Source organism: Salvelinus fontinalis, unplaced genomic scaffold, assembly GCF_029448725.1.
Source record: "Salvelinus fontinalis isolate EN_2023a unplaced genomic scaffold, ASM2944872v1 scaffold_0695, whole genome shotgun sequence".
NCBI classification, from domain to species: Eukaryota; Metazoa; Chordata; class Actinopteri; order Salmoniformes; family Salmonidae; genus Salvelinus; species Salvelinus fontinalis.
In genome coordinates this window covers 66,607-81,715 of record NW_026600904.1, presented here as the reverse complement: position 1 = coordinate 81,715, position 15,109 = coordinate 66,607, and the positions used below count along the sequence as shown (strand labels likewise).

Here is a 15,109-nt window from a genome sequence, read left to right as displayed (position 1 = left end):
AGTGGTTGGAGTTGTACTAGGGCTGGGGGTCTGAGTTGTTGTTTTTTTTGTAGGTGGAGCTGTTGATTTTGAGGTTGTAGTAGTGGGTGTATGAGTAGTGACGTGAGGAACTGTTGTTGATGTGGTAGGTGGAGCAGTCGATGTTAAGATTGTGGTATTGGGTGTTGGAGTTGTAGTTAGAGGTTGAGTTGAGGTTGCAGGAGTAGTGATTGTTGTTGGTTTACTTGTTGTTGTAGGTAATGTGGATGCTGACATTGTTGTAGTTGTGACGGTAGGTGTAGTTGTATGGACTGGTGTTGTAGTGTGACATTTCACAGTCTTACAACACTTCACCTTAATTTCATAGTCAAGGCATATTGGAGGAATGCCTTGATCTTTGTTCTGGCATATTAGTCCAACCTTCGTATTACATTCTACCTTCTGCCCTAATTCAGACAATGGGACCCCTGGATATCGCACTGCTTGGCATATGACATCCACTGGTTTTTCACAAATATGTTTTCCAGATTCTATAATCTTTTTAATTGATTCATTGTCGCCACCCCCAGGACCAAATTGAGGATAGTCCACGTTATACCAAGGTGACCACTCACAAACTGTGCAGTTCGGGGTTTTTGTAGTCAACGTGGTTGTTGATGAAGTGGAAGTGGTTGCTGTTGTTGTCGTCGTCGTAACAGGTGGTCTTGTAGTTGTTGGTGAAATGGTTGTAGGCTTAGATGTGCAAAGATTTTCATCACAGCAGAGGACTCGAACTTGGTAGTTAAAGCACAGTGGGAATTTGCCTGACTGGTCTTCATTTCTGCAAGTCAACCCTTCTGCTACATTACACTGCACCACTTGGCCTACTTGGCTTATGCTAACATTTGGGTACTTCTCGGCTCTGCATTGGATCTTGCTTGGCTTCTCACATATATCATGTCCCTCTGCTCTTATGTTGTTGTAGGTTTCAGAGTCTCCTCCTGGAGTTCCAAGTGTAGGGAATGTGGTATCAAACCATTTTGACCACACACATGGATATCCACATGTAGTAGTGAAGGTTGTTGGAGACGCTGTTGTCTCTGTTGAAGTTGTGGTTGGTGCTATAGAATCAGGGATTACATTACAGATATTTAGTTCAACTTAAAACAAACAAACTATTTTAAATTGTGTAAAAACATTTAATTTTGGTGCATAATTAGCAATGTTCTTAGCCATTTTGATCAGAAAAGATACCTGCTGTAGTTTTTACATTACACACATCAACTAATTCACAGTCATTCAAGTCTTAGTCTCAAGTACCCACCAGTTGTGGGTGTTGAGAAAGTAAAGACAGTTGTTGTCACTGTAGAGGATGGAGTAGAGTTAGGAACCGTTGGAGTTAAAGTTGGAGTTGTAGTTGAACATGGGTAAATGTCCCTCTGAATGGTTCCATTCTTCCCACAGATGGCTGTGATACAACTGCTGTGCCCATTCGTGGTGTGATAGATGATATGCCCATTGGGGTATTTGTTCCCATTGTAGGTGCAAGTGCAAGCTGAAAGGGTAAGATATAATTTAGGCTACTGGAATGTTGCAGAAATCATGTATGTGTTGTTGTTTTGGATGAAGGATCTGTTCATACCTTGTACATCGTATTTGCAGTCCACTGTCACAGAATTACAATAGCTTTGGAAAAAGAAACATTTACAATTCTACTTAGTTTCATTCTTGACACTCAAACACAGTTACAGTGTTCACAATTTTAGCCAAGACCAAGATTCTCTGTATTACCATGTCTGGCAGTTTTCTGTGGTCGGTACTTTTTCTCCATTATTGTAGTGTTTTCCATCTCTGCCATAGCAGCCACACTGCTCCTTCTCCACACACTTCATTATATCTTCATCAAAGAAGGGTTGAGCAGGAGGACATTTTGGATAGCAACCTAAAGAAGAAAAAAAATATTCAAATATTAATTATCAAAAAGCTATTTATTGATTGAGGTAATTTAAAGCTAGAATATTTTGTAGCTATAGCAATTTTCTGACATATAAATGAATAATATATTTCCATTACTTATTGAAGAATATCATTTATAAATGCCTCCTGAGCATTGTTCAACTGTCGTACCCCATAAGAACACAAAATATATGCTTGTTTTACCTCAATGTTTGTAAACAAAACCAATTAAATCCAGCACTGTATAGCCTCAAAACATGGTTAAACAATCATTTTTATATCATAAATTGTCAGCCCTTGCATCCATAGCTCTGTCTATGGATTTGAGAGTGGTTACAATTTTCCTGGGCCTTCCCTCAGCTTTTTACCTAAACAGAGGTGGGGTTGCGACTTTGTTATTGTTTCAATTAAGGACTCTAGCTTTAACATTGAAGAAATACTAAGTACCTGTTATAGAAAATTGTTGTTGCCCAAAATAGATAATGTCTACTGTACCTTCAAGAGGTGGTATCTGAGTTGAGCAGCTCCCAGAGGGATTCCTGCAGGTCTTCATACACTGAGCTCCACATGCCTTGTAGTGCCACTCACATTCTCCAGTGGGGTTGTAGTAATCACAGAACAGTGCTGTATGTGATGGACAAAAGCTCTCTGTAAGTATTATCTTCAATTTGGTTTAAACTGACTGGATTAAGCCTATTTTTATGTCAGCACTTAAATGAATTGAACACTTTAGAAACTCACGGCAGATTTGTGGGTTTCTCCAGGCTATGCATGCTCCAGCTTCATTACAGGCCTCTGCATAAGCTGCCACAGCGGTACAGAAGCACTCACAGTCTCCACCACTGTCACAAGCACATGAGTCTGTCACACAAGCATCGTAGAAAGGAGAGGGGTCCACCTAATTGGAAAACAGATCTTATTTGACATGATCATATCAAATTACAAAACATTCAGTGAACGACTAAAGTCTAAACCTACTTTAGAATGGCAGTCTGTGAAAACGTTGCTCTGTATGATGCTGCACTGCTTCTGTGACCAAGACTGCCTGTAAGGGTTGGCAGTACAGGGGCTCCTTTTGCTCTTTGCATCGGGGCAGCTTGCAGAGACTTTCCAGCTGTTTCCAAAGTCTAGAGGATTGACAACCACTGCCTGGCTCCTGGTAGTGAAGTCATTGTTTGCGTTGCCATCATAGTTTCCACACAGACCACAGACATGTCCCTGAAGAGGACATAGCAAAAGATTCAGTTGAGTGATAAAAAGGAGTCATAACAGACTTGTGAATACCAGTTGATGGAATACTAGAACCATATTTTAATATCTAATTTGTCATCCAATCAAGTTTGAAATGTACCTTGAACTGTGGGTTAAGTTTGATGAACATGCTTGTTTTCCTGTCCCACATGAGAATCAAACCATTATTGGCTTCAATCACAAGGTAGATACCCATTGTGCGAATCTGGTAAGGAACCGCCTCCCCTGTATTTCTCTCAACGACTTGGTAGTTCCCTTCTGTCAGAATTAATTCATTGTTCTGAAAGAGATTTTTTTTTAAATAGCTTGAGTATACAGTTAAAATATTAATTTATGTAATTACTCATTATGTTATAATGTATGCCATAATGTAATTTTTTTTCCAGGCCTCATGAAGCTTTGATTTATGTGTATATAGTGTGCTTTATAGTATGTATGTATGTATGTATGTATGTATGTATGTATGTATGTATGTATGTATGTATGTATGTATGTATGTAGGAAGCAGGAATCTAGTTACCCCCAGGAAGAGCTTAATGGCCTTGGAGCAGGTGGTGCCTGTTGTTCCACACGGGATGTTCTCAGTGATGACTCTGAAGCTGCCGTTGGCATTGTTGTTCTCACAGTAGTCCTGTTTAAGGTAGAGACAATTTCAGTAATACATTTAACAACAGCCAACATAGTATTTTGGTGGATGGCACATGATCTCCAACCAAACATGTTGTAAGTCAATCATTTAAATAGTGAAAAGGTTCAGCTTGTTGGGAATGCTACAGCAACATCCACAAAGCAACAGCAGATAATGTCCAAACAGTTTCAAATATTGCTTTTCAGACTCCCCAGAAACACCTACAGTATATACCTTAAAACAATTAACACAAACCCTTATTGTTCAGCATGTAATATTGGTGTTGATCACTTAGACTATCACGTTACCCTGCAAGCATACCTTTGTAAGAGTGTATTCACAGTCTCCTTCGAAAGTGAATCGTTTCCCGTCAAACGTAATGTAGTGTCCATCTCCATAAATGGCACAGGTTCCATGGCACAGGTTAGTTGTGCACTGCCATTTTCTGTCTTTACAAGTGCTGAAAGTTGCAAAAACAGATATATCAGACTGAAGTCTTAATTGGTTTAAAACCCCAATTGAGGCAAGATAACCTTACCAGGTATTGCAGTCGACCTTGATGCTGTCTCCTGGTTGGTAAGTAGCTCCATTGTGAGAACAAGGACAAAGGTCTGGCTTGATGCAGCCTCCTTTTCCATCGGATACCAGTCCAGAGGGACACATACAGCCTGATATGCACTCTGTGCTGATCTGTAAAGTGAAAATGATTGATTTGAAAATCTGCTGTGTAAAAATTGTGTTAACTTCCGCCCAAATGCGTGAAGAGTCTGGTGGACCAAAAGGTCAAACTTGGCCTTCATTAGCCATTAGCCAATACAGAAAGACCAGGAGAAACTCCCAGGGCATAGGCATTGGCTTATTCAGCATAATCTACCAACCAATCATCTCCCACAACACCTTCCCCCTAACCCTCCCCCATACGCTAGCACACCACAAGCACAGAGCCACGCCTCACAGTCGTGTGATTCGCTCAAAATTAAATGATGACAAATACTTTACTCAATAAAGAAACTCCCATGGAATTATATGGTCACTCCCACTAAGGACAAATATTAATTGTTGATGTACCAAGCTTATATTTTCTGTGCGCAATAGCTTGGAGATGACGTTAACTGTATGTTAACAGTACCAATATAAAAAGAAAAAAATGAAAGTTTATATTTTACACAAAATTTTTATTCACAATCCTATGGGCATTATATGACTATACACTGAGTATAGAAAACATTAAGAACACCTGCTCTTTCCATGACATAGACTGACCAGGGGAATCCAGGTGAAAGCATTGATCTCTTACTGATGTCACTTGTCAATCAGTTTAGATGAAGAGGGGGAGACAGGTTAAAAAAGGATTTTCAAGCCTTGAGACAATTGAGACGGATTGTGTATTAATATCAGTATTAGGAAGGTGTTCTTAATGTTTTGTACGGAGGCTTATATCCGCTGTGCGGAATGGCCTGGAGACGAGGTGAATAGGGGACTTACACAGGCCATATCCAGAATATTGCAGCTCTTCTGACACTCCAACCCTCTCACTCCTGGGCTTGCACTGGAGCAGTTGAAGAAAACCATTGGTGCAACACATGCTGTGGAAATAAAGGGAATTCATGTGTCATGACTCTGTTGTGTCGTTCACAAAATCCATATGCTCTGTAAAGTGTGTACTAGGATGGAGAGATAATATTTCAACATGCACATAGCCTGGTTCTGTTGCCAATAGCATACTATTACCACACACCATGAATGTATATAGGATTTGGCAGAGTGCCATTAAAAGAATATACTTATTTCAAATTCACTGTTGCCTGGCACAGTACAATAGCTCAAAATTGTGAGTTGTTTTGACAATTTATATACATGAACTTACATGGCTGATCGGGTGAATCTCCAATGCAACAGAGTTTTCCCTCCTTGCAGGTGCTGAAATAAAATTGTGTTAATGGTACTTGAATGTCCCTATGCTCACTGCAGGAAAGCAAGGCCTAAGGATCTTGGTTCATAAAGTCCCAAAAATATGCCTTTGAAATAAAATGTGTAGTGAATTACAATGATATACAGCTTGAGTATAGATAGGTAAATAACTTGGTCCATACCACATGGTTCCATCCTTGCTGATGACCTCTCCAGGGGACACCACTGAGCCCTTGTAATAACAAGGGCAGCTGGCTGGTGCAACACACTTGCCCTCATCATCCAGGTAGGTTCCCTCAGAACAGACACACCCATCCACAGACTCGAAGGTGATTGAACAGGTAAAGTCAGAGTCGCTGTAGCAGCGGCAGGAGCGATCACTGCTTTTTATGCTGTAGCTGTAGACCATGGTGCTAGGGCACGAGGTGGAGTATTTGTCTGGGGATGGCAACAATTAGTGTTTGATGTAAATATTTATAATATTTGTATCTAATTCTCCCACAATTGACACATCTTCTTAGGTATTATGGTGTGACTGTCACTCACTGCAGATAGTGTCTCTCCAGCCGCTGAGCTGGATACCCTCGGCAGCACACGCGTGGACATAAGAGGAGACGGCAGCACACATGCAGTCCTCACTCTTCTCACAGTTACAGCTGTCATACATGCAGTTCTGAATAGAAAACCACAGTCAGAACAGCATCCATATTACACTGTAAAATAGTTTGAATTAATTGTGTGTGCATAACATGCACACATTCTGTGCAGATAAACAATACCTAACAGGAAGCAAAGTAATTCTCAATTTCCCCGTAAAGGCTGGCATCACGTTACATACATTTGTGAATTAGTTATGCTTAGGAAATTGTCCGAAATGAATCACATGGTGAAATGGTCTCACTTTTTTGTACATGTCTGGGCTTATCGCTGTGTGGCATTTAGCAAACAATCCTTTAGGATCAGCCAGCTGAGAGCACCAGTGCTGGGCATACTTCTCTGAAATAGTGAAAAAATAAACCACAGTTAGGCCAACTTTAAGAAACACTTGCACCATTCTCCATAACAATTAAAACAGTCATGGAAAGGTGATAAACCATGCAGATACCATTGTCAAGACTTAAACTGCAGGGGCTTTCAAAGCTACTCTTGATGTCTGGGCAGCTGGCTCGTGTTTTCCAGGTGTTTGCAAAACCAATGGCTGTGCCCTCAGTCACTCCACTCAGGACCTTGAAATCATCTCCTTGGTTGTTGTTGAAGTTTCCACAAAGACCTGTAGGGTGAACATGTATTTATATACAGGGAAAAGAAATCATTCCCAGAACATGAACACCTCAATGGACTGTGGTGGTTGGTCAACGGATGATGAGACATACCACAAGTTCTCTGCTGCCAAACGGTGCTTGCAGCAATATAGACCTGCATGATTGGTGAGAGTTGGATTTCCAACTGGAGGCCAAAGGTGGTCTGGACAATGATGAAAAATGAGGAGGCTCTGAAAATAGTTACTCCAGCTATAAGGAACAAAGTGGGAAGAGGAAGGAGTAAGATTCAGCATTATGATGTTAAGTAAAATATATGTGTCAGTGTTGAATGATAAAGCTGCATCACCATCACAACATTCCCATTTATCATATTGTATTCCCCATACAATGATGTGCTTTAACTGTAGGACACAAGTTTCATGTATGCCTAGTAATGACCACATTGATTGGACTGTATGTTAATTGTACAACAACTGTAACTTACCAGCAGAAAAAGGCAGCTGAGAATAGATTCCATTTACAAAGGCTTTTCCATTGGGTTGTATGTTGATCACCTGCGTAGAGTTGCATTGTGTAACTATATGCTTACTCATGATATTCAAATAATACATTAAAGTCTAAAACCTAACAACACTAGGGGAAAAACATTTACTGCAGTCAAAGGCTGATAGCATGTCAGTCAAAGAATACTTACAGTGGCTCCTTCTGAGAGGGACAGGGTAACAGCCTTTAGACAAGTCTCACTGTCAGAAAGCCCACACTGCACCAGATCACCCAGTACAGTGAATTGCATCCCATCACAGTCCTGAAAAAACATAAATCAGTTGTTACAAATATTTCCCTTAATAAAAGGAAATATCCTTCTGAATTTTTTTGAAAAAGGAATATCTCAGTGTAAAACAAGAGACAGAGTAAACATGAACAACCCACATTTCTCCATAGATAAATGTATCAATGCAAGATGAATAGTACTGTTCTATATGAGGGCTCCCCAACTCGTTTCCTGGAGAGCTACTCTGCTGTAGGTTTTAGCTCATTCCGCAGTTGTAACTAACCTAATTCAGCTCATCAACCAGCTTATTATTAGAATGAGGTGCGCTAAATTAGGGTTGCAGTGAAAACCTACAGGGCGGTAGCACTCCAGGAACATGGTTGGAAAGCCCTTTTCTATATTACAATTTTCATCATAAAAACTGGATACACCAGAAGAAAAGTAAACAAGATGGAGGCAAAGCTGTAATACAGACATAATAACTACAAAGAAGGTAGCACGTTTCAAAATGTATTTTATGTGAATGAGATTGATGCACACAGAGCTTTGGTGAGGAAACTGTATATTGACCTTGGTCAAAACATAAGAGCAGTCCCCATGGAAGGTGTAGGCTTTTCCATCATAGGTGTTGATGTGGGATCCTCCCTCCACAGCACAGGTGCCAGGACAGTCCTTGTCCACACACTTCCACTGACCACCAGCACAGGAGCTAAGGACAAAATATAAATTATTCAATGGAACTTACAAATTGTCACCCCTGGAATAACTTTTTGACTCAAGTCAGAATTCTTAGCCTGGTTTTCTTACCAATCTTTACAAGTGCTTGAATAAGACTCTCCGGGTGCGTAGGTTTTTCCATTGTGGCGGCAGTAGCATTGACTCAAGGCGATACAACCATTCCTGTTGACGTCATCAAAAACGGTTCCTTTGGGTGAGAGCATACATGTGTTTATTATGATCAACTGGCTTGTTCTTGTGTCAGGCACTAAATCCCACATGAATCAGATAATATACGTGGCCATTACAAAAACCAAACTTGTAATTGCCTTTGTAACGCAACAGAGTCCAGTCCACAATATGGAATCAATTGCTTTGCATTCTATCAGTATACAGTCTGCTACATTCCAATGCATTTTTATTACATGTCTTTGAAGAAGAGGATGTGCAGAGAACGTTTAAATATGTCTGCCCACCTGGAGGACAAAAGCAGCCATCTGAGCAGTGTTCCTCACACAGCTGGCCTCTCTCGGGGTTGGAGCAGGTGTCAACACAGGGGTTTCCACACTCCTGGTACTCCATGTTGAAGGGGCAGGTCTTATCTGCAAAGATAAGGTTGTGCCAAAATATGAGTACACTGTTGCAACTAACCAATGTGTGATTTGAATGTTGATACGGGAAGTAAGGGCATGCTTACAGCAGAACTGTTCAGTCCTCCATTGCTTGGGCTTCCCCCCTGCGTGAACACACTGACGGGAGTACTCTGAGATGGTGTTGCATAGGCAGAAGGACTTGGTGCTGTTATCACAGTGGCACAGGTCAGATACACAGGACTCAACAAATGAGTCAATGGCCAACAAGTCCTTACAGCTGCTGAAGGCAGGACCGGAGAGCAACTGCTCACAAACTGGTTTCTATAAAACAAAAACAGAGAGATGTTATAAGTAGGACATATACAGTGGAGTCTGAAATTATTGACACCCTTGATAAAGACGAGAAGAAATTACTGTGTAAAATAAATGCAAAACAAATTTGGTCAAATATATTATTTTATATTAATACGAATGCTTCTAGAAAGAGATTTTGTTATAAAAGTAATACAAAAAAAATCTCAGAAAGGTAGGGGTCAAAATGATTGACATCCCTGTTTTCACTATCTTTCAGTACCTCACCTTGTGAAGATAACTGCAAAAAGCCTTTTTCTAAAATGTTTTATGATTTGGAGAACAAATTAGGACCACAGGAGATTGGTGGCAACTTAATTGAGGAGTACGGGCTCGTGGTAATGGCTGGAGCGGAATTTGTGGAATGGTATTCCATTTACTCCGTTCCAGCCATTATTACGAGCCGTCTTTCCCTCAGCAGCCTTCACTGTTAAGGATCTTTGATGTCCTTTGGCTGTTCTTATGGACTGCCCTCTTTAATTCAAACCCCAGATTTTCAATGGGTTTCAAAGAGAGACTGAGATGGCCATTGCAAAAAGGGGCTATTTTACTTCCACTGGTCCTGGGGCTCTTGTAAAGATCAATCATGAACTTTACCCAGTACCTGGACATTTTTGACAAAACCTTGTTGCCACTGCCACTTGGCCTTCAGTGGATCTTCCAGCAATACAATAACCCCATGCACACATCAAAATCCCCAAATAAATATACATTTGTCTTCAAAATCAACTCAGTCTCCGAACTTGACACCCATTGGAAATCTGTGGTTTGAATTGAAGAGGGCAGTCCATCAGCACAGACAAAGGATATCAAGGATTTTGAAAAAGGCTCAGTGCCATTATTTGCAAGGTGTGGTATTGAAAGGTATTGAAAACAGGGGTGTCAATAATTTTGACTGGAGAGAAAAAAAATATTACTTAAAAAACAAAATATCTTTCTCAGAGCAATTGTATTAGTATAAAATATGATAATTTTCAAAGAAATGGAGCATACAATATACTGTAGCAGTACACAGTCATTTTTGCTAATCTTTATCAAGGGAGTCAGTCATTTCGGACCCCACTGTACATGTTGTTAAGTACACAGCAGCCTAGCCAATATCCCTATTCTTATCATAAGCGATAAAGTTTAACCTACCAGATTGGGGCAATTCTGATTTGAAGGCAGTGTGTTTTCAGTACAGCTTTCAGTGGGACCATCCAATTTCCAGAAGTTTCCGAAGTCGACAGGGGACAATTTCATACCTTTGGCATAAAAATATATTAAATTATTGTTAAATGTTAACTGTATTCCAAATAATAGGCAATGGTTGATGTGTTGATAGTGTCAGTGAAAATGTACCATGGCTATAGAACTCATCAAATTGCTGAATTCCATTAAAATCTCCACATAGACCACAGGTCTTATTTCTGAATTTGATGTCCATCTCCACCTGAAATAGAAGACCATTAGACATTTTAGGGCGACAGTTTACCTCCATAACCGCATAACACTCGACAAAAACGGGAAATGACTGTAACAAAACAAAGATTTAACAGGAGTGACAACCTATTCCTTAATAAAATAACTATAGATTAGAACTACCTTAACTGTTGTTAACACAGTGCCCACCACAGCACAGGCCTTCAAATGTAGACATTTACCACACTGCAAAAACCTAACTCCACCTAGAAATATTCATAAATGCATAATTGTTGTACTACCAAGAAGGAATCATCCTGGTTCCATATGGCTACCAATCCCAGTTTTGCTTTGATCTTGATGTAGGAGGGAGTCTCTTCAATGAGAATACCAGACTGGCTGAATGGTAAGGTGGCCCTGGAGGAAGAGGAAGACAAAGCACTAGATTTAACTAGAACTTAGTCAGACCAACCAATTTTACATTTGCTCAATTGACTTCATTTTGAGACATTTTCATTGGTACTTTAAAAACAACATTCTCATCTCTGTCACTGTAAATATGTGCTTGAGCAAAATTACACAGTATAAGGTTGAGTCTAATCTGTTAAGTCAAAGTGACTGGGACAACAATATGACATCCAACTACTTGAGCACTAATTAAAAATTACAACTACATGAGAAATTCTTGAGGAACTTACTTATTCCCATTAACAACAACTGAAACCTTGGATAGCTCCACCACTACACCATCCAGCTTCATGGTGATCTTGCTAATGGTGGGCTGGTTGTTCACCACCTGCCGCCTCATCTGGATGTTGAAATCCTCATAACTGCTATGGCACAGTGAGGTCACAACATAGTTGCAGGTGGAGGGGAGCTGAAAGATGTCTCCGTCAAAGGTCTTGAAGTGGTAGTTACCCCACGTACTGCAGACTTGGCCATTATGTATAGGACTCACTCCTGTGGGAAAGGACAACCAATTAAGCTATGATAGCATACAATTCAGCAGTTTTAATCTTTAGATATTTAAAAAGAAAGAAATAGGTAACGGGTAGCAGATATTATTTCCCATTTTTGCCCCTCGTAAAACCGTGCTTGGAGTCCATTGGTTGACTGCTAGATTGGCCTCACTCACTCACCATAAGAGTCTACTGACGCACCCGTGTGTCAATCTAATTAACATAATAAAAAAATCTCCACCATAATCTGTCAGTTGAAGCTAAAGTTATCTGTTTTTTTTTTGCATGGGCTGCGTGTCAATCCACCGCATCCACCGCATATGGAGGTAGTTTTGTGCCAACAAAAAAAGGTGGTTAGATATGTGTACAAAAAACAAATATTTCCTGAGATTTCTTATATCTCCAGACACTTCAAAACCGTTCAAAGCGTTTCTATGGGATATAGTAGTAAACGCCAAATTCAATATTTGATCAACTAAACAACCAAGACTTTCCAATCTCTATCACGTTTATGAACTTGAACAATAAATTAATAATCTAGTGCTCCTTCACGCTTTTCAAAAACAGCTAATCCACAAAACCTGTTGCAATACTTGTTATGACTGTCTCCATCATGGTTATTGTCCTTTCACCATTGTCTGTGGATATGTAAGGCTGCAGTGTTAATCATTGTCATCATACTCAGGGCTCATGCATCTGTATAGCACATGTATTATGAAGCTTACCTGCAATCTCAGGTATCCTTGACATCGAGGGGATGATGTTAACGCTGGCCTTTGATGTATCCTCTGAAATCAAAGTGTATGTTATTACGTTACCTGAAGTTTTACTGTAAATCATTGTGGAATCCTGTGTATTTCAGGCTCTGTTATGTAGTTCTCGTGCCAATCCTACATTTACCTATTCATCAATCATAACCCATGCTTAAAAGGCACATAAAGGCAGGACTGAGCATTTTCCCTCATTGTTAGGCTGTCCAATGAGATGAACATTGGAGCTATTGTGAGAGCGCTATGACATACAGTAACATACAGTTGAGCCCTGTCAACACTAAAGTACAAGGTTTCATGTAAATCAAAATCATGGATTCTACTTACCACTTTGAGAGGCAGTTAAACCAATCGCCAGAGCCATCCATATTAACACCCATGTGGGTGTCTGTGTTGTCCCCATGGTCATCCTCTGGGTAGTGAACACAGGTGGTATGAGAAAGGTACTTGCTTGGATCTTAGCTTTATACCACCTGAGTGAAGGGAAGGTCCTTGGTCTTTCTGGGTGTGAAGGTGTGGCAGAAGGGCTGGCTCCGTTCCAAGGATTTCATGGCCCTCTCATACCAATATGAGAGGTTTAAACGGTAGGTGGGTTGGCAGGTAGCCTAGTGGTTTGTGTGTTGGGCCAGTAACCGAAAGGTTGCTGGATCGAATCCCGAGCTGTCAAGGTAAAAATCTGTCAATCTGCCCTTGAACAACACAGTTAACCGACTGTTCCCCGGTAGGCCGTCATTGTAAATAAGAATTTGATCTTAACTGACTTGCCCGGTTAAATGTAATAAACTCATTGCACAGAAAATGGTGTAATAAACAAGTGGTTCCTGGATTTGTTAACCTTGTGACCAAGTTCCAATATTTATTGAGACCAACCAAATAAACCAAACGCATGTGTCAACCTAGTCTTCAGTTGAACCACAACCCAGGAGGATATATCCCTGACCCATCATTCAGGAGACAATGTCCATAACCATTATTGTTGCATTAGTTATCCATTAGATTGATTGTATTTATTAATTTATATATATATGGACTGAATTAACACCAAAACAGGTCATAAAGTGTTTGTGTTAATATGTTTTGTTTATCTTCTTATGACTCATTCAACAGTCCAATATAACACGCTGCAGGTGTGTTCCTATCACAAGATAGATGACTGACTCAATCTATTGTCCTTACACTGAGGCTACGATTTCTTATTGTTACTCTTGTCACAAAGAGTTTTTACACACAATGGCAATATTGCTCATGACTTGATATGAAGGAAAACCCTTGGTTACTTTACTAATTAATTGTTTTATAATCACGAAAAGTTTTCCAAATGCCATTAGTATTGTTGTAATGCACAATGTGATTATGTGGTGCTGTGGAATGTAGCTCCACCACCTCATGTCCTTATATCAATATTCTTGTAGAAGGGTCGTTCCATTTGATTTCAATAACGTTTCGACTGCACTCCTTTTAACTTGAACAAAACTTTCTAGACATGTTTGCCAATCAGAAGTAGTCAGAAACAAACTTTTTGGACCTGAATACCAAAACATTTAGGAGATAGAGGTGCTCACAGTTGACCCATTTTGCACCCCACTCTACCATGAGACATCCATGTCTTTGTCACCGGAAAGACAAACGGTTGAGATTGATATAATTTATAAACTTGCAAACAGGGTAGTCAAACTTTTTTATAATTTCTTGAAAAAAGAATTTGTTTTGGTAAAAATTTACATTTTTTTAACCTTTAATTAACATCAATTGTCAAAAAATGCATGAACTGATACAATTTTTTGTTGTTGTATATGTTGTAGCTTAGACCCTATTCTACATCATCTGAGGTGTTTGTGTTGTGCCCGACATCGGTTTCTTGAATACAGGTTGTGTGTCATGTTTTGTCTGAAAAAAATCAAAATGTCAATTTTTAAAGGATAGCACAAAGATGGTTGGAGGTCCACACATCAGAGAATGTTGACATGAATGGGAATATCAGTTGTTTTACATTATGCTGTCAATCTTCCACACAAAACCTATTGAAATCATAAAAATATAGATAATTGAATAGCCATTCCTTTTTAAGTTGACGTTTGACAGTGTGTGGACCGGAAGCCATCTTTGTGGATAAAAAAAAATCTAGTTTTATTTTAAAATATATGTTCAAGATGTTATAAAGTAGTTTTACAACCCTGTTTGTAAGATTTTAAATGATTTAAAATTAAACCGTTTATATTTTCCAGTGCTGAAGACATGGATGTCTCATGGTAGGGTGGGCTATGCAAAATGGGTCAATTTTGAGAACTTCTATCTCCTAAATGTTTCTGACAGCTTCTACCACAGCAAATAAATATGGAAAGTTTTGATCAAATCAAAAGGGGTGCGGTCAAAAACGGATTGAAATCAAATTGAACGACCCAGAACTAAGGTTAAAAACGAGAGTGTTTGGGCATGTAAACACCTTTTTGGCTTCAAAATACGCCCATTAAAACTGTTAATGAATAGAATGTATTGTTAAAGCTGTGTTCCTGTTGCAAATCATCCCTTGACTTAAGATTAGAAAATGCAATTGTCACTGAGCGATTCATTCATTTCCCA

At 39.6% G+C, this 15,109-nt stretch overlaps 1 protein-coding gene across 1 annotated transcript; it reads right to left on the bottom strand.

The window, feature by feature from the left end:
* Positions 1–593: 593 nt before the first annotated feature.
* On the bottom strand, positions 594–12,509 carry LOC129847075 (mucin-5B-like; the record flags this gene model as incomplete). Its single annotated transcript, XM_055914856.1, has 28 exons — positions 12,485–12,509; positions 11,499–11,760; positions 11,103–11,217; positions 10,741–10,831; positions 10,537–10,643; positions 9,153–9,369; positions 8,932–9,057; positions 8,546–8,663; positions 8,309–8,447; positions 7,661–7,771; positions 7,451–7,520; positions 7,078–7,215; positions 6,810–6,974; positions 6,606–6,700; positions 6,251–6,377; positions 5,887–6,142; positions 5,665–5,713; positions 5,279–5,386; positions 4,332–4,483; positions 4,115–4,253; positions 3,686–3,796; positions 3,266–3,445; positions 2,893–3,132; positions 2,656–2,812; positions 2,410–2,538; positions 1,750–1,900; positions 1,009–1,079; positions 594–711 (listed from the first exon to the last, which is right to left on the bottom strand). Coding segments are annotated over exons 1-28 (3,767 nt in total), but the record flags the coding sequence as incomplete, so codon positions are not given.
* Positions 12,510–15,109: the final 2,600 nt, after the last annotated feature.